General features: G+C 46.9%; 1 protein-coding gene and 1 long non-coding RNA gene across 4 annotated transcripts in view; both read right to left on the bottom strand.

Annotated features, from left to right (window-relative positions):
- Positions 1-9895, bottom strand: part of PTGFRN (prostaglandin F2 receptor inhibitor) — a 64538-nt gene extending 54643 nt beyond the window's left edge. The window contains exon 1 of one of the 3 annotated variants that reach the window (XM_015879527.3): positions 9665-9895. In XM_015879527.3, the coding sequence (XP_015735013.2) occupies positions 9665-9728 (64 nt within the window). In that variant the 5' untranslated portion in view covers positions 9729-9895. The other 2 variants (XM_085547062.1, XM_085547066.1) reach the window with 2 other exon arrangements.
- Positions 9896-15500: 5605 nt separating this feature from the next.
- LOC146762564 (uncharacterized) lies at positions 15501-19258 on the bottom strand. The gene is made up of 2 exons (XR_014945927.1): positions 19179-19258; positions 15501-16340 (listed from the first exon to the last, which is right to left on the bottom strand). It is a non-coding gene; the product is annotated as an uncharacterized LOC146762564 (long non-coding RNA).
- Between the last annotated feature and the right edge of the window lie 1250 nt (positions 19259-20508).

Below are 20508 nucleotides of genomic sequence, written 5' to 3'. Positions count from 1 at the left end.
GCAGTAGTGGATTCAAACGGAGGAAAGGAAAGGCCAGCAAAAGATGACTTCATGTACAGAAATAGACATTCTGAAAGAGAGCAAGAGAAAGATTCCACTCTCCTAAAAGCGCCAACTGAATCCATCATCCGAGAAGCAGAATTCCCTCTAAATGAGTTCTATTCAAATTTCTCAGTGGCCATTCACCCCACTTCGTCTATTTCAACACATATAGCACACACATCATCTTTTCCAGTAAGAAGGAGAAAAGCTTTGGCCCAGGCAGGCCAGGTGAAAGATTCTTTCAGGCTCCTGAACCAGAGCCCCTGTAAGTTCCCACAAGTGCCCATATGTACAGTGACAATAATGAAAAGATGGTAGTTCTAAATACCCAAAAGGTTATTTACAGGAAAAACTCACCTGCATAGAAGCCTTAGGTCTACTGGGAACCGCTGAGGCAATCTCCACCGAGGTGCAGTCTCCAAGAGAAGCTGCCTTAGTGGTGGTCAGCCCTTAAATGAGGGCACAGCGGAATTACTCTCACCTGTGCTCCCACAGCTGACCCAACACTTGCCTCAGCTGATTAATCAAAGGTTCAGGCTGTGATTACCAATTTACACTGTACTACAATGAATGTAGGAACCTGCCCTCCCCAAAGGGTGCAACAGCTGAACAGAAGCAAAGGGAGCCATATTTGCTCCGTTTTGCACACCTTTAGAAAGCATGTGTTCACACCCAAGACATCCAACTTTAATTCAACAAAATACATTGTAACAGTCACATCAAAATTGGCTCACACTCAGCAGGATTTACCTCCATGTAAAAGAAACCATTTGTGGAGAGGTGCAGAGCAAAACAGTGATGTTAAATAGTAATGAGAAGCACTCAAATAACTTTGAAGGCCAAATTCTTTGCTTACCCACTCAAACAGAACAGGCAAGAGCAGGACAAACTTCCTCTCAAGAACCTTGACGTGCAAGTGCCAGGCACAGTCAACACACATCTGGCTGTTTTGCATCAGAGATCAGGTACCAGGCTCATGCAGCCCCTCATCAAAGAGCAAACTTGTTGACTACTGTGTAACCCAGCATATGCCTCTATTTCTCCCAGGCCTCACTATGTACGTTCACTCAGAAGTGGAGCAAAAACAGTAATTCATTTCACATAAACCCAGCAAGGCCAACCTGTAGGCCAGCCTCATACCAGCATACTCAAAAGCAGAAAGTTCTACCTTCATACTACCAAACTCCCTGCAATTAGCTGTCTTCCACCACTCCTTTACAGCACAAGGTCTTATATCAGATCTTTGTCCTCTGACAACACGCCCAAAATTGTTTCATCATGTTATCCCAGTCAAGATGAGTTTGAAAGCTGAGCATAAAGAAATAATATCTAAACTACAACCAAGTCCTCTCAGCAAGCCTTCAATACCTTTAATACACACAGGTCCTAAGGTAGACCCAGCATGCCTCACTGCTAGATCTCCTACAAGCACATATTCATACTTCCTCAGACCTAGGTAACCTTGCTGCCATATTTCCCTCTACCTCCCTCTCCCATACACCCAAGGTCAAAAAAAACAAAAACAAAACCAACTTCCTGCCATTAAACCAAGTCAACAAAAAACATCACTGTGAAGTGGTAACAAAGCTTTTGTCACCACATCATTGAAAGAACCTACAGCCTGCGTCACCTCTTCTTACCTGCCAAAACCTCCAGATATCTTTCCACCCCAATGCACAACCTGCTGTTCCTCAAAGTACACCCTGTGACTCAGTGACTGATCATTTTCCTGACAAACTGCTCCTCTGAACACATTTTAACCCAAGCACCAGGAACGGAAAGTCTCATGTTTGGGGCCTCCTCCGAAGAGGAAAGCTCAGTTTGCAATCCAACAACTGACTGTTCCTTCATGACAGCCACACAGCCAAAGTGCCACGCTGGATTGCAAGCAAGACCCTAGAACAAAAAGGCAATTGACCCCAAATGGTCACTCGTGCAACATTAATACTCATGTTGTACTTTGACCAAACCCATATATACAAAGTGACTTCTCACCCCAATGCACCAACATCAGGAGTATGATGAAAGAGGAAAATATAGAAGGAAGAGAAGCCAGCAATTTACCTGATGGCATACACTAGTTCCAGGAATGCACTGTAAGGAGACTAGCCTCTTGTTCTAGATAAGAGCTGTTAATGCAAGGGAGTCTGGGTATGGAGATGCCTTATCCTGGCACGTGCCTGGCACTAATCTATATGTTACCAGCCTCCGCATGAAGAGCAAAGTGTCTCTCAGCTTCCGGAAGGGAGAAAAATCTCTCTCTCTATATATATATATACTACCCAAAGGCCAACTGCTCACACTAAGGGGGTTAACAGAAAAATATTTCAAATGACCTTTAACAGTTCCTTAGCAAGTAGCTTTGGCTCATCTCAGTTGATCCCTATAGGTTTACCGGGAAGACAAAGTTTGGAACAGGCACGCTCTCTGTGCCCTCCAGTGCTGAGCAGGAGCAAAGATACAAGCTGAAGACTCATTTGTTCCGCTATTTTGGAAGGACAACCCCACCCAGCAACTCTATTAGCAGTGCTGCAGCCACTGCCATCAGCCCATCCCTTTCAGACTCCAAAGGCAGACACCACAATCAATTCAGACACCACAGCATGCCCTGCAGCCACACGCATCCCGCTTCAGTCCTTGTTTTAAACTCCGCAGGAGTCCACAATTAGATATTCCATTTACCTGCCAGAAAACTTCGCTCAGAAAACTCAGATATTTCAAGATTTATTTGCAGAGCTTCAAGAAACCTGTGGCTTCTATCCATTCTATGTGGCTAAGATTGTTCTCTGGTGATGGCTGCCCCAACCCCACCACCCCACATACACACACCTTTAACTCACTCTTCCATTTTAAACACGCTATTATTTTTCTCACTGGGGAGCACGACTTCCCCAAATGCTCCTTCCTCACATCACCTACCTCTGATTTCTAACAACAGCCACGATTTCGTGCCTACTGACTCCTGATATTTTCTCTTTCTCTCTCTCTTTTTTTTTTTTTTAATAAAACCCTCTCAAGCCCAGGGTAGTGAGTCGTTTTGCAGCTATTGACAGGTGCCCATCAATACAGCTGCCTGCACCCAGAGCTTAGTCAATAGCTTTAATGTCAGTTCAACACTGCTTTAGGACAGAACCGTAGGGCTGAGGCTTACCTTGCCACCTCTCATCTCCAGATGATCAGAGTGATTTTTTTTCTCTGATAAGCTGTCATACTATTTACTCCTTCCCTGATGGAAGCCTGCTCCAGGCACTTCAGCTCTCTAAACCAAGATGTACATACTGCAAGCCTCGTCTAGAACCAGACTGCGAGATCAAAGGGAAACAAGGTTGATGCAACAGATTTATTACTCAAAATTAATTTAAATCTCCATATGAACTGAATATAAACAAGCATAAAGAGCCTTTCTGTACGTAGACTACATAGACACAAACTTCATCCATCTCCCAAAACACGGGATGCCACTGGGCTTTAGCAGGCTTCTGAAAACTGTAACACTTCCTTTGTTGCCCAAAGAAGCTGTGGTGCCCTATTGCTGCAGGCACTCAGGGCTGGGTTGGATGGGCCCTGGGCAACCTGAGCTGGTGGGGGGCAGCCCTGCCCACGGCAGGGGGTTGGGGCTGGGTGAGGTTTAAGGTCCCTTCCAACCCAAACCATCCTGTGATTTGGGTAAAAGTGGAGGTTGTAACATCAGGCTCACATTATGAGTAGTGCTCTGAAAGGACAAAATTTGTGTCTATGGCAAAAGCCAGAGGAAGATGTATCACCTGCCCCACTGTCTAGAATCCTAAGTAGGACTGGAGCATATAAAGATCAATTCCTTACTGTTTATTCGACCAGTTCCCATCAACAAATAATACCACCTAGGTATTACTAGCTGTATTCAGGCACAAACACATGCAAGTACTAATAAATCACACGTTACTGAGGAAGAAAAATAGTACTGAATCTTACACGGTTACTCACAAGTTATATGAATTCTGTATTTTGCTCTAGATTATTATAGTTGGTACCCTGAAAATTTAGGAAGTGTCCTATATTAGCTCAGCATCTGCTTCATATTTAGAAGCTATTCTTTGCAAACACAGGGGTCACGCTGCTTTTAAAGAGGCTACTGCCAATTCTCTTTTGCTGTGCAGATTTAATAGCAGATTCCACTGCCACAGGACTCACTGTGTAATAATGAAGGGTAGTGTGTCAATAGATGAAACTGAACACATCAATAAGAAGCTGGCAGAGGTCCCTATGGATGCCTCTCTTGCAACAATCATTTTAATGCGCGTAGGAGAACAATGCTGTTAGAGCTGCTCAAAGATTCCCCACAGCCACGTTGCATCAAAGCCTGAAATACAATGCTAAATTCCCTGCAGTTGGAGCTAACAGTGGAACATGCACATGAAACAAAGTCCTTTACACTGGCAATTATTCTTCTGAAGGCTGACAAACCTAAGCAGAACGAGTTTTTGTCAGGACCAGCCTCTTGCCAGCCAACACCACCCCAGTCATAGTCCCACCAAACTCCTTTGAATGGCTACCGATATAGCAAGAGCCGCTCTGAAAGCATGAAAGCATGCAAACTGCGGGCATGAAGCAAACGTGAAGCTAAACCACATCTTTAGGGAAGTCAGCAGAAAGGCGAGCCCGGGCAGATCAAGCTTATTAAACAGGAAGGGTAGGGTAAGTCCTCCAGCTTTTGGGGAGCAGCAGCAGGAGATATTTTACAGCCAGAGCGAAGCGAAGGACAATGGGGGACACCTGGAGAACAGCTGAAGCCACAGAACAGGAGTTACAAACTGCACATAAAGTTTACATTGATTTTTCAGAAAGCCACATATAAGAAAGATGATACACACTTTGTCTGCTGAAGCAGCAGGCTCTTACCAGCAGATACAATCAGCGATGCGCACAGACAAGCACACTGTTTCAATACTGGCCAATTTGGAGAAGGCAAAAACAAAGAAACACAAAAACCCAACAACAAAAACAATCCACTTCTCTACACATTTACTCAACTCTGAAATTGGAATTAAAAGGCAGCTTCTACCTCCCCGCTCCTAATTCCTGCCATAATCTTTTGACACCTTGAAAGCAACCACAGCGTGCTTTCTCCAGGGACGGGAGACTAATCCCCTACAGAGCTTTTAGAAATGGATGCTTTTCCAAGTCTTCTAATGTGGCCAAATTTGGGCATTTTGTACAAGAACAGCAAAAGCCACGTTCTCGATGCAGAGTTAACTCCAGCCAAATTTCCAGCCCTTGCTCGAAAGCACGGAGGTGCTACAACTTCTCGGCTTAGCAGCTGAAATGTTATTATTTGTTGGAGACCAGGGAGGGAGAATTGGCCAGGAAAAAAAAAACAAAAAGCCAACCGGCTTCTTCCTGCCTTCCCCATTTCCAAAGAGGAAAGATTGGAAACAATTGAGCTATTTTTTTTAGTTCATTTGTTTGTCTTCTAGGGGAGAGAAAAAGAAAAGAAGAGGAAAAAAGAAAGAGGTCAGCCTAGGGTAGACACTCAGCCCTGAAGGCTTGCAGGATAATAAACCATTTCAGAGATGTCCCTCATAACACAAAGTACCAAGCACACATACTACAGGCATTGCTGGCAGCCCTGCCTATCAGCAGCTGTGACAGCTTGCCTGTGAGCTCCAGTCTTTAATTAGTTCTCATTCCTGAAGTTCACAAGTCAATTAATTCCAAAAACCATCTTCAGATCCCTTTTTTAAAGGAGTAAAACATTGTCCAGGATTCGGTGTCTTAATAACTTACTTATTCTTCCCATAGCTCAGCTAACAATTCAGTTCTTTTACAGCATCCATGCAAATGCCATCTGGCCATAGAGATTATCACAAATTAGCTATTTCAGCTTATTTCAGCTCTTCTTTGTATTTCTGCAGCACTATTTTGCCACATCTGCATACAGACAAAACAGTTCTCTGGGCTTCTCCTGCAGCTTGACTCACCTACTGTAAGAGGCAGAAGCCCTACTGCGACAAGATTCAAGCAGCACCAGGGCAAACTTACTGGCTCTCCTGTACAACTGTAAAACATTAGAAGACTCAAGCAAGGTGCTTAGCAACACCGGTTCCTCACAGCAGCAGGTACCAACATCAAAACACACCTGTTTATGTGACAGACCTTTCTTCTTCAATTCAGCATGGGGGTACTTAATCCAAGGGATGGAACACTTCCCTTACTTAGAGAGGCTGAGGGAGCTGGGGCTGTTCAGCCTTGAGAAGAGAAGGCTCTGGGGAGACCTGAGAGCCTTTCAGTGCCTACAGGGGAGCTGTAAGAAGGCACAAGACAGGCTGTTTTAGCAGGGTCTGTGGTGATAGGACAAGGGGAAAATGGCTTCAGACTAAAAGAGGAGGGATTTAGACTGGGCCTGAAGGAACAGCTTTTTTCTCTAAGGGTGGTGAGGTAGTAGAACAGGTTGCCTGGAGAAATGGTTGACGTTCTTTACCTGGATACAACCAAGGTCAGGCTGCACGGTGCACTGAGCACCTGATGGAGCTGAAGGTGCCCCTGTTCATTGCAGGAGAGTTGAACTAGATGGCCTTTAAGGATCCAACTCAAACCCTTCCGTGATTCTATCATTCTTCAGGTTGGGAACAAAGGTCATGCAGGAAACGGCTCATTATTCCTGGGCAGATTGTAATGCAGTACCTCTAGACAATGCTACTTTAGTGATATCTAAACAACAGACTTTATCACTTACTACCACTTACCTTCTAAGAAAGCAGGACCCCCAGTAAGGCAGGCCCAGGAGCTTACTACAGTATCTCCAGGAGAAGTCAAAAGAAAAGCATTAAAAAGATACATTGCCACTGTGACAGATATCCACACTTCATAGTCTATCTAATGTCCTTACTTCCAGACTTAGGGACATTGACTGACACTGGCATAACCCCTACTTCACCCAGTTCTTAGTACTAATGTTTTGCTTAAGTTCTTCCCAAATTCACTTCCAAGTGATCGATTCCTTTCTGGATCAGGAATAATTCACATTTTCAGATGCATCTATTCCTCTGCCTCCTAAAACACAGGACTTCACAAAAATGCATCGGTGAAAGGCATCTAAAAACAGACAACTGGCATTTTCTAAAAGTGCCTTATTGAGATATTTAACTGTTTCTCCATTAAGAAAACATACAGATCCATATTGCAGTTAAGTATTTGAAAAGGATTACAGCGACTGGAAAATAACCACCAGAAACCAACCACACAAAACCAATTTAACCCACCGGTTTTTTAGATGGGAAATCTGTAATCTCAAATGCCCCTGAGCATTTGTTTATGCAGTGAGACGGATGGATATGCATTATTTTTTACATACATTCTCCTCTAATCAAGCACGCGGTTGCATTTCTAAATGACCCCTACCGCTTACTTCCAATCTTGTCGAGGCAGGCTTATACCTCCATTCGGGGATTAGAGCCAAATACAACAGAGGCTACCTAAAGAGAACAAGCTGTTGCTGTGTCAAAACGTTGCAATCGAGAAATCTGGAGAACACGGATGAAGAATTTAAGAAAAAGCACCTGTGCTCCCTGAAAAGTAGTGCCGGACATGGAAAGATGTACAAGAGCTGGAAAGAAAACGTGACTAAGCAATCATTTGCTAACCTTAACACAGGCTGGAAAGGTAGAAACACTTCTTACATCACTCATGCTTCGATTCCTGCATCTTCCCACAGCCTGGTGTGCTCTGCTGAGGATTTCGTGAGGCCTCCTACCCAGGCCTTTAGCCCAGGATCCACCATCTCCTTACCTGTGCTGGCACCGACAAACAACAAAGGCACCACCATCCAGGAGAAAGGCAGAGAAAACGTTTGCCACAGCTGAATACTTCAGCCATTTGCTGCATTAGTTTCTAAAAATCTGAATGAAGCAATCAAGTCTAAGTACACACAAGGGAACGCACAATCATTACACTTGGAAAGACCACTGAGGTCACCCAATCCAACCACCAACCCAGCCCCACCATGCCCACCAACCATGTATTTCAATGCCATGTCTATACAGTTCTAAAAAGCCTCTGGGGACAGTGACTGCAGCACTTCCCTGAGCAGCCCATGCCAATGAACTCTTACAGACCTCAACTCCTTCCTGCCACCTTGGCTATACAGGAATGCATCAACACCTACTGCATGTTGGTTAGAAGAAAGAGACAACTCTCCTCTCTCTTGAAGAGCTGCTAGAAAACACACGCTGGCTGCAGCACCCCTCTGTGCACAGTGAGAGGAGGAGCACTTCCCCAGCCTCCCACACACCGACCTCTAAGCAGTCAGAGCACCTCAAAGAGCTGCCCAGTCCCTATAGCAGCTGATATCCACACAGCACATACACACACTGGGAAGTTCAGGGTTCTTTCCGCTGCACACAAAAGTGCTTTCAATTTTAACACTACACTGCAATTAGAATAATAATACAAAATCCCCACAACACAACTCAGAACATCCAGACAAACCACAGCTTGACCAGTTGCACGCACATTTTAAGTTAGCAAGGTTGTTTGGGCACCTTTCTCAATATTTCTTTTCGCTTCACGATCTTCAGAACTTCACCTGAGCCCATCATTTCCTGCCCATCCTACCAAGCCGTTCGCTTGAGATATATCATTCCCTTTCTGTTTCTAAACAGGGTTAAGGGAGTTTCCCCCGCTTTGTCACTCCTTTTCCCAGCTGGCCCGGTGCCCACGCTGTGAGAAGCGCCGATGTGGCCAGCCCCAGCCCCCAGCAGGAGCAGGCACACACTGACACCTCTCTGCAAAGCCTGCATGAGAGGGATCCCGCTCTCCCACGCCGACACCCCGGCCCAGCTGCAGCCTGGCGTTCTGCCCCGCAGCGTTGCCTGCGGAGGATCCCTCAGCCCGGCCACGGGGAGAGCGCGCTCTCTGGCAGTAATAGAAAAGAATTAGTCATCGCGATGTCAAAAGTACAAGCACCAACTAAGTCAGCAAATACTGTTCTGCTCGGAAAAAAAGCGTTGCTGGGCGGGGTACGGGGGCACACTGTTAGCAGCTCGCTCCCTCTGACCGGAGTGCCCGGCGGGGCTCCAGCTCGCTGCCCGCAGGGCACCCCCCCATCCCCGCCAGCCCTCAACGGGCACGGCTCTCACCTGGGCACCTCCCTGCTCAACTCACCTCTCCCTCAGCAACGCTCCCAACAGAGCAGCAGCCCGACGCTGCCTCACGGAGCAACAAATACACATATATATGTATATACTCCAATTCCAATAGTAAGAAACGCACCACCACCCCGCTGCTGCGCCGCTCCCGCTCGGAGGATCCCGTAGCCCCATTCCCTGAGCGCAGCTTGCATTCCCGCACGCCGAGCTCAGCTCTTCGCACCTGTGCGGCGGTTCCCGACTCCCATCGGGTCGTACCGGGCCGTACCGGGCCGCCCCGTCCCTTCAAACTTCTCCATTCGCGTCGTGCGGGCAGCTCCGGCCGCTAACGCCCGCGGGGGGCCCGGGCCGGGCGGGTCTCCCGCCGGAGGATAACGCAGCCCCGCGGCGCCGCCCGACCCCCTTCCCACCGAACGCCGGCGGGTCCGGCCCTGCCCTCCCCGCTACCTGCGGCCGAGCACGGCCCCGTCCCGACCCCCTCCCGCCGCCCCCGGGCTCACCGAGCAGCAGCAGCAGCAGCAGGAGCGGGAGCGTGCAGGGCGCCCTCTCCCCGCGCTGCCCCATGCCGGCGGGTCCCTCTCCCTCGGCGAGGCGGATGGCGGCCGCCGCTCACGCTCTGCTCAGCCTCCCTCCGCCCGGGGACCGGCGGCCGCTCTCCTCCCGTTGCCCTACGAGCGCTCGGAGCCGCCCGCCCGCCCCGACCGGCCGCGCCGCGCCGCGCAGCCAACCACAGACACAAACTTTCCCCAGCGCCCGCCCTCGCGCGCCCCCGCCCGCAGGTACCGGGGGAGGTGCGGGTACGGCCCGGCCCCCGCCGGCCACAAGGGGAAAGAGGACCGGGGCTGTCCGCCTGCGGGCAGCGGGGCGGCTCGGAGGGGCGCCGCTACCCCTCTACCCGCACACGTGGCCGGGAGAGGCCGCGCTCTGCTCTGGCGCCGCCATGGCGCTGCCTGACCCTGACCTTCGGGCACTGCTCAGCCCCCTCCGCCGTGTTAAATCACAGCATGACCCGGGTTGGAAGGGACCTCAAGGATCATGTAGTTCCAACCCCCCTGCCTGGCAGAGCCACCAAACATACACATTTACTAGATCAGGTTGCCCAGGGCCCCGTCCAACCTGGTCTTTAAACATGGGGGCTCCCTCTGTGTGCGTTTTGCTGTTCGCTTCCCCGGCTCCCTTCAGGCCTATGTGGTGCAGCCAAGTCCGTCTCATGTATTTCACCGCATGGGACTCCTCCGTGTCCAGCCTTCTGCCCCCACCACAGCACGGCCACTTTGGACCCCCAAGGCCTGCAGCACACCTGGGCCTGGAGCTGGGCTGGGTGCTCCCAGCAGCAGGAAGCGCAAACCATGTGTGTACCTGGGGATGGTTATCAGGCTGCATTTTAGGTTGGACTTTGTCATTCATTCCGTTGTGCTTTACAGTAGGGAGGGCGTTGCCTGATGGGAGTGAGACAGAACCCTCCTCAGATGGGTTGAGAGAACTTTCACCCTCCAGCCACAATTGCCTGAGCTCCAGTTGAGGTGAGGTGTGTGCAGCACAAAGCCCTGTCCCACCAAAGTAACTCTGGCTTAAGAATGGGGCTGCAGCTGCCAGCAGGACGCCTAAACCAAACAAGGCTGCCTTCATCAGTGTTTACGTTGCCCCTATGCCAGCTTGTTCTTGCCACCTGCTTCTATCGCTCTCCCCTGCTGCCATTCAAATACATTTCTTCTGAACTTCTTCCCTGTAAGCCACATCCCTTGTGTCAAATTCAGAAAACAGAGATCTCCTATTTTTACCCATCCACTTTCATCATGCTGTTTGAACTACTGATCCTTCATCAAACTCTAGTCCAAATATCTCCCCCTGCACTCCTTCAGCCTGGTAGCAGCAATGTATGTGTGGACACGGCTCATTGCATGCACAAGTATCCTGCTGACAGGAGCCCTGTGCTCCCTGCCTGCCCCATGCTCCCCATGTTCCTCTGCTGGGTCAGGTTTGCTGATGAGGACTTGCATTACAGGGCTGAATGGCTAGAGCAGCAGATGTCTGCAAGAGGTGGCCTTGGAAAGCCTTTCCTTCTGGTCATTTCATTTGGAAGTTCCTGTGGTACTCACTGTAACCACCAGATGCAGATATCTGCTTCACTACTGCTTTGCAGTATTACTGGTGATGGTGAAAAGGTAAATTCCTGCTCTCCTGAGCTGTGGTGTGGTGTTCTCAACAAGTGTCAGCTCCCTTTTTAAACTGGCTTTTACTCAAAACCCCTTTTCCTTCCCATGCAGATCTGAAAACAGAAGGGGCCACTGTAACCCCTTAATCTGACCTGTACACACGAGCCACAGAGCTTTTCTCAGCGGCTGGATCAAAGTGGGTTTGTTGGAGAGACAGCACGTCTTGTCTTAAAGGCTCCAAGGAATGGCAAGTGCCTTACACCACCTACTAATTTGTTCCAGTGTTTAATTATCCTTGCTGCTAGAAAATTGTTTCTTTCAAGGTGGAATTTGTCTAACTTCGACTTCGAGACATCAGAACCAGTTACGCCTTTGTCTACAAACCTGTGCTCCTATCACCTCTTCCTGCTGCACTGAATGGGTTTTCTTTGAAGCCTCGCATTGTTTGATTCAGTTTCCAGCCCCTGCAGCATTCTGTGGATTCTCCCGTATTTCCAAGTGCTTGTTGACACACAGGCACTGACCCTAGATGCAATATCGCTGTGGTCTGTACACATGCTGCGCACAGAAGGCAAATCATTTCTCTAGCATTATTTGGTTTTCCCCTTCTCACATATCCAAAAATGAAACTAGGTCATTAGCTGCTACACTACATAAAAAGCACGTGGAGCTCATCCCCAGGCCCCTTCCCACACCTCTGTATTTCAAGGCATCTTTGTCTGGCCACGTGCTGCTGATGTTCTTCCTTTCTCACTACCCAACCTTGCAGCATGGAGCATTAAAGAATATTTTGAAGAGTTGTGACAATTTTGGCACATGTTTGAGATCCCCCCCATTCATCCTGAGAACCATTTTGCTGAGGCTGATGAATCGCTGGTGCAGAGGCCAAAAAGAAGAGGGCTGGAGCTGACCACAGCATCAGTCTACCTTGTCCTTCAAAGCCGGCTTTCTTCCTTTTTCATCTGTCCTACTTTCAAATGGATTGTTGCATGTGTGTGATTATGTCATTTTTTTTCCCCTTGCCAATTCCATTTTGTATAGTTCAGCTATGGGAGCCAAACTGAGTAGAAAGCTTTCTCCGAGCATAAAGTCGACACAAATATCTTCCTCTGTTTTTGTGCTCTCGCCATGTTTATTTATGACATGCAGAGTAAATATGTGGTCAGTTGTTTGTTTCTCAGGAAGGCTCGGTTTGACTTTCAGCATTTAGCATTGCTGTTGTTGCGTAGATACCACATATATATTCACTTATTGATGACACTGCAGGATTGTTTGCCTACATTTCTTCATACCTGGATTGCTGCATAATGCATGGGCAAAAGGAGTCTCTCATTTTGGGGTAACTAGATTAGCCAGCAGACTCTCGGGGAACGATCACAATTGGAGGGTTGTATGAAACAATATGCACACATATGTGCATAAACATGAGCGCACGCTGATCCTCAAGAAAGCCACCTGCTTGCACAACTCCTCCAGCACCCACTTAGCAGGCTTTGCAAAGCCTTTCTGTTAACGAGCATGGATGAGCAAGTTGTGTTCCTCACCTTGTACCTGAGCAGCAGAGGTGAGATGAGTGCCCACAGGGAGCGTGGGGTGCAAGGCGTGCAGCATTCAGGAGCCCCGTGCATCTCTGGCAAAAGAAGGGCCCACACAGACAGGGCCCACACCCCGCTCAGGGCAGGGACTGCAGAAGTGCTGCTCCCATGCAGATCACTGGCTGCAAGCCTTAAGAAGTGGAGAAATCTTGTGGTCCCAGAGCCTGAGGGCTGTTGTGCGGCAGCCATAAGCTCTGCACAACAAAGTGAGGGCTAGGCGGGAGGATAGGGCCACTCTCAGCTGCTCTGTCAGCAATACACATACGCTGAGGGCAGGAAGGAGACCGCCAGCCGATTCCAAGCTGCTCACACAAGAGCCCCAAGAAAAGGGAGCCACAGTGTAGACTGTCCTGGAGACACCTACAAATAGATGTGCCACCATGTGTCATGGCTATTCTTTAAAGATCCTTTCCTTGTGAGCTAGGGACATTATCCCTGTGTGATGGCCAAACTCCATGTCTCTTGATTTCATTCTGCTCAAGGTTTGCCTGAGATGCTGGAGTGGCACAGTACTCATCCTCAACCCTTGTTAAATCTCACTTTGCTCTACAAACCAGCTGGCATGTTCCAGCCAAGAGGCTGTGACTGGTGTGAGCCTTGTCAGCCTCTGAGCTGCACGCTCAGGTCAGTAAAATGCTTCTGAGCATACCTGGACAGAAAATATATGTCCCTTGTCATGCCTCTCTTGGTAGCTGAACAGAAATATGGGCAATAGCAGAGAGCTCTCAAAGAACTGTGAAAAACTCAACTTACCCATTATGTATTATGCATTAAAAACCTGTGTCTATTGAGCTGTCCAAGATAAAGTCCTACTGGCATTTGATCAAAAGAGCAGGAAATTACCTTGATTTGTCCTGGCTAGAGCTGACTGCCTCGTGTAAAAAGTACTTGTGAATTAATTATTTGCAGATTGATGGGGAAAAAAATAAGTAATTTATTCAGCTGGCTATTGAGGTAACCAAGTCATGAGGAAAAAAAAAGCCACACACATTTGTAAGTGATTTATTTGAACATCTAGTGGAAATTTGAAGGGAGAAAACCATCAAACTGTTTGCCACCACTACTCAAATGCCAGTAGATTTGGATAGTATTCATGCACTAGTGAAGTGCATAAAGTTATGGCCCTAAGAAAGGTATTGAAATATGAATTCAAGTCTTCAAATCTACGCTGTTCTTAAGTAGAGATTCTCCTCAACCACTGCCCGAAAGATACCTATTAGTGAGCGCAGGATACATTTTACATTTGCAGCTATTTATTCTTATTTGTTACAAAGACATTCTGGGAACTCTCTTGCCTGATAAAATGCGATGAAAATTGAGTACCTTTTACTTCTGTCCTGCCTCCCTTCGGTAGATCTCTAAGCACTTTGCAAATTTCAATGGGTTTAATGTTACAGCTGTTCTGTGAGGCAGGAAGGCATAATGAAACCTAGGAAAAGTGGGAAGCACACACGCTGCTTGCTACAGGTTCCTTCCCATCATAAACCCTCACACTTCATGAGCATTTTTAGAGTAGGCTCCTTTCAGCTGAGCACATCATTTAAGGACTTACTACACTTTTCAAATCTGGCTGCCTGAAGTTTGGTCCTTAACTCTGTACTTAAGCACCCATAAACAGCTGCTTTATATTACATGCTGAGCTCTTGTTGAACTGGAATTTTAGTGCACTAAACACACAAGGAGTGAAAAAATCCCAAACCCATGTATCATGATAGTTCAGTGCATATATGGAGGTTCAGCAGCATGACCTTAGAAGCTTGCCTGCAGAAACATTTATGGTGGTCTGCAGCCGTGATAACTGGGAAGCAGACAGGTTGTGGAGACATGCAAGTGGCTGCAGCTTGCACACAATATCACCAATGCCACACAAGCAAACCACACACAGAAACTTATCCAGCCTGCTAAGCAGTAAGGGAGGTATCTCTCTGCTTCATGCCTCGCTTGTATGCTTCCAGCAGCAGAGCTGCAGTCCCTCCCTTGCTTCTTGCTTGAAATTGTGACTGTATCCCATACACGGAGCCATATTTCAAAGCACTGTCTAGGTATTATAGATCCGACTCTACATGTTGTGGCACCTCTGCTACGGTACGTGCAGTAGGGATAAAACCCTGCTCAAACCATTGGACATTTTCTTGTCAAGCCTAGTGCAAGGAGGACTTGATCTCTAGTACCAAATGGAGATGACTAATCAACAAATTATTGAAGAGAAGCTGCATGCTAAGGCGGTACGTGACTAAATTATCCCCCAAATCTCACCATCTGAATTCCTGCAGAAGTGAATAATTAAAGAAACGACCTAAAAGATACATGTTTTTTATGTAACGGTGACTGAATATCAAGTTAAAGATCTGCTAATCAGCTTAATCAGAAAGAAACTGTAGAAGAAGAAATAAATATTTGGATGGTTGCTGTTGATCATCAGTGGCAGTTTAAATTCCAGATTTACTCAGCGTGATTTTTGTTCTCTTTCCCGCTGGCACGTCTCCTCTCTTGAAATAGGAAAAATCAAAAGGAGTCAATTGTGCTTTCAGGTTTTCTCCATTTCTGTGTTGTGACTGCTAAAATCATAGGGGAGGATATTGCTCTTTTTTTAAAGGAATAGTTTTTATTACCGACAGAGAAAGAAAACAATAGAAGCACTTCTGTTGGTATTTGTTTGTTTTCAGATGGATTCTCCTAGGCAAAATTGATGCCGGGAGAGCTGCAGAGTCTCTGCTTATAGCACAGGCAGGTACAATTCTCATCCTGCTCCACATTCGCTCTCCCAATGCAGTCCACCTACACTCCATTGTGGAAACTTGCTTTGTTTTTTTCCTGAGGTCAGCCTGAGCTCAGCTGTTCTTTGTGCTTCTACCTGTGGGACTACTTTCTTTCCACATCAGAAAGAGGCTCAAATCCCTTTCTAACCTTGACTGCAACAAGCTGGGCATCCATGCGATGAGGCCGCGTTGGGTTAAAGGAGAAGCAGCAGCAGCAGCATGTTTCTCTAGTAGGTCCCAGAGCCTTACATATCATTGCAAGGCATGCACACCAATCTTTAGGCTTTTCCAAGGCATAAAAATTAGAGAACCAATAAGCCAGGAGGCCTCTGCCTATGCAAGGCTAAAATGTAGCAAATAATATACACTGAGCTGCCACCTACTATCCTGAGTTGATTTAAAATACACTGTAATTCAGGGATGAGAAATGAGCACCACAGGATGAGGCAAATCCTTCTCATGCAGCAAGACAGTGTTGTCCTGCTGAACTATGAAAGAAGAAACGCTCTGTCTCCTTGAGAGAGGGCTTCTAATTTCTTGAGTAGCGTGGCTAAAAGAATCTTCTCAAGTGCACTTACATTAACAGGAGTTAATTAGAAGATTAGGCCGGGGCTGGTGTTCATGACCCCTTCAGACAATCTGGGCACACTCTTTAGTAACAAGAGCCTGGAAGCAGGGAAGCACAGTGTTAGCTGGCAGGGTTGCTGTGCTCCAGGGATCTCTTTTCAAAAGACACAGCAGCCTGCTCTGGGGCTCCTCCCGGCCCCTGATGGAATGGGAAGAGATTAAAGGGACTAGAGACAATCAATGAAGTCCCACTGTGTGTTGTTCAGGTTCATTTTTATCTTGCAGTACCGAACAAGGAGATAGGAAATGCAAAATACATGCAAAATAAACCAACGTTAAAGTTCAGTGGCAACTAGCAAGCTTTCAACAGAGTTCCAGAAACAAACTCAGAGAGCTTGATGCACAAATAATAAAGGAGAGCAAAGAAACCTGTGTTCTTGTTTTATTTCCAGTCCTTTTGGCGTCCCGATATTCCAGCTTCTGCTTACTGGCACGCATTCCCTTCTTCCCTCTGTTTTGTTTCTCCTTTGGATGACTGGCTAACTAGCTATTGAGCCAGCAGAGGGAAAAAACGGGTCAAAAACTGCAGATGTCTCAGTGTTTGTGCCCAGGGGACATCAGATAACAAGCTGTTACAGGCTGCCTGCAAATCCACTGGTTGGCTTGTTATTCTTGAGTGCCCGCATAAGGCCTCATTGATTCTAGTCTGGCATCATTCTCTTGACTCTGCAGTGCTTTGGGGGTGTCTGTGGCACAAATGCCTCATCAGCTCATCCAGCACTCCTGTGAGTCCTGGGGAATGGTTTTGAGAGGGACCTCAGGTGCTATCAGTGAAGATGCAAGATGAGCCACTATCCGGGGAATTCTATGTGCTGCTGGGACCCTGCCTTATACATCTATGCCTTTGCAAATCCTGCATCCTGCAGAAAATGCTCCCACATTGACGACACAGGGAATGTGCCTGCTGATCACGTTGTTCACCAGGATGACCAAAAAGCCCGCTCATGGCAAGTTAAACTACAGCACAGAGTCTCCTTGCCTACTTTGTGACCACAGGGATTGCAAGCAAGGAAGCACATTCAGATTCAAATCACGATATATATAAAGTCTCGCTAATTTAGACCCAAGAGACTTCACGAGAGGGCAGAATTTGGCTCACTGTGAGAAGGCAGTATCTGCATGTAAAATCACTGAAAAATGTCCAGTAAAGCTACATATATTGTGTCCCCCAAAATGTGCTTCCCTGACCAGGGAATAGCTGCTATTCATGAACTTCATGGTTTAGAGCAGAATGAGGAGGCTCAGTAAAAGCAGCATGAAAAATGCTATTAACATAGTTTTAAAGAGCCCTTAAGACCCAGCCTTTGTGCAGATGGGTGAGCACAACTGGGCAGGGCAGGACTGTGCAGCTCTTCTTGTGCCCCCGAGGAAATCAGTTCCACCCAGCTGTAGGACAGCAGAGGGCCTTGTATCCCCTGCCACACATATGTCCCACTGCTCATCACCCAGCACAAGGCAATGATGCTGTGAAGCCTTGTCCCCTGTGAGCAAGGCAAGCTAGTGGGGCTTCTTCCCATAGGGAGGTCTGGGAGTAAAGTGGGCAAGGAATAGTTCAAAAGGAAGCATCATGGCATTTCAAGCCTGTCACAGAGGATCAGGGCAGCTGGGTAGCCTTGGAGACAGAAATTGAAGGTGTGTTATGGGGATTTACATGCTGTTTTTGGAGGCCCTGTTTCAGTTTAAGATGATTAGCAGTATCTGTGAAAGCCCGCAGGAAACTGTCTCCTATAACTTCATAAAGGCATCAGACAAGGCGTAGCCCTCTTCTTTGAGCAGGAATTCCCTAGCCAGTGGCTGAAGAAACGTGTTGCTTTTCTCCTTGCTAAGAGTAGGCAGCTGCTGTGCTTGCTAGATTTGCATCCAGGCTGCATGTAAAGATTTGATTTAAGGCAAGGCTGGCTGACGACTCTTAGCACGTAAAACTTCCAGACGGGGGGAGGGAGCAGCTGCAACTACAGTTTTCCACTGGAAAGTGAGAAAATAGGGATAATTTCCGTTTCTACAGCAATGTGAATAATTATCGAAAAGAAAATGGTTGATTGGCAGCTAGAAGAATTGTTCTTACTATACACCAAAATGGGCCAGTAGCAGCAGCACAGATGAAATCCCTGGATGGAGGAGTTCACTCCTAAGCATTAAAACTACGTTTTCCACTCACACTTTCATGTTTGTTTGCTTTTCATTTCCCCTTTCTAAGAATTTACACACACTCACACCCCCAAAACATTGTTTTACAAGGTTTGCATATGGACACCTCCTCCACCATTCCCTGTTACTCCCACTTACATCTCAGCAGCTGACTGAACAAGACTGCAAGCCATTCAGGCATTAAGCCTCTATTAAACCCTGCATCCACTTGTAGATTAAAAGCAACAACGTTCATTCTCAAGAAGATTTGGGGGAAAAAATAGCCATACTGAGCAGCTGACAGACTTTCCCCATGAAAATGCTTTCACACAGAGCTGGTTTTCTGATGGTGCCTCAGGGAGGCGCTTCTAGCACTTTGTGTACATCCAGAGAACCATGGTGATAGACTTCTGATGTGTTAATAAAACGCCAAGCCATTCCTGGAGCCATGCTCTGGCATTCGAGTCTGCACTTATTTCTGTGGATGTTACTAGTGCTTCTGCTGACACCCTAAAGAAGGTTGGGCACTACATAACACCAGCTCATTGAGCTGCCTGACCACTGCAGGAGAGAAGACTGGTGATGTTCAGCTAGCCTAGTTGAAAATCTGCTGAAATCCTCCCTAGCAGCTATAAGTGAAAATCAGAACATTCAAGCACTCAAACCTAAAACATCACTGCAATTTGCTGCTGAGCCCACAGGCTCTCAGAAATAATGAATGTGGAAGAGAAAGGAAGGTTGCACAGATACCTTACGTGGCAGGTAATGCCTTCTGTAGCCAGTCTTCTCGGACTATTCCCGTCAGCGTGTGCTGGAGCACAGCTCATGCCTATTCAAAGAAACAAAAGATGTCTCATCTTTCACTTTCTACTTCTTCCACACTGCTGGGAATTACTGCTCTTCTCCGTTCTGCTACTCACGTGGTGAGAGTCATTTTTAATTTTTTAGCGCTGTAAAAATAATACAAAGCTTCATGAATGAAGCTGGCAAAATACAGAGCAGGGTTTTACTCTTCATGCACAAAGACAAAATGGTAACATAATATTTAATCAGGGAGTGAAAGAAAGAGAAGTGAGTTCATTAACTTTTCCCTTGAGTGAAAACTCCTATTTTCATTTTTCTTTTATTTTTATTCAAATAGTTTGCAAGAGAACACCAGCCATATGCAAATGCGTGTGTGCTCTCAGAACACAGCTTTCTTTTATATAGATGATCACGAACTGACTTCAATAAAAGGAAAGAGCTACGATTTTTTTCCATAGAAATAACCCTCTCTATTACCCTCCAGTTATCTCTTCCACATTCCTTAGAGCCTGTGCACTCTAGTAGATGGCCTCTGGAAGTATCAGATATCATGGACCCAATGGCTTTTACCCAGCACACAACCATGAAGCACAAACAGCACCAAAACGGCTCCACTATGGATGTGCCCTGAAGGCTCTAGAGGAGCCTATGCTGCAGCATCTCCTCCAGATGATCCCTTATAGATGTTGCCTCCCCATACACCCGCTTGGACAGCAGTGTGGTTGAGCACAAGCTCTCAGCTGCAACAACAGTTGAAGTTACCTACATGGTTCCCACGTCCCCTCCAAGACAATGAAAACGTACTGAGCTCCTCTCACTCGGACTTATTTCTGGATTCCTCCTGCTGTTGTTTCCTTTCAGAGAGCTGAGTTATCAGAAGCTGCTAATTTATGAGGGCCAGTGCCTTCCTCAAAGACATTACCTCTGTCCGATCAGTATCTGAAAAACCACCAGGAACTTCTCCATGAATCTTTCTGGATTACATCCTAAGCAGCTGCTGATTCTTTCAGAGTAATAACAGAATTGAAATCTGAGAGGAGGAACTGCAGCTGCTGCCACAGCAGAGAGAGCTTATTATGAGACATTGAACTCTCTTGTTTTCACTCCTCTTTTCTGTCGTTGTTTCTGTTTTGTGGGTTTGCTTTGGGTTTAGTTTTTTTTTGTTTGTTTGGGTTTGTTTTTTTTTTTTTTGCCTAAGTGGTGAATTATGACAGAAAATCCACACAGGGAAGTTGAAGCCTATCCCTGTAATGGGCAGGTTCCCATGCAACTGCAG

The sequence above is a fragment of the Coturnix japonica genome, chromosome 1 (assembly GCF_054131305.1).
Source record: "Coturnix japonica strain WE chromosome 1, WE-NBRP24, whole genome shotgun sequence".
Classification (NCBI taxonomy): Eukaryota; Metazoa; Chordata; class Aves; order Galliformes; family Phasianidae; genus Coturnix; species Coturnix japonica.
This window is presented reverse-complemented; position numbering and strand designations above follow the sequence as displayed.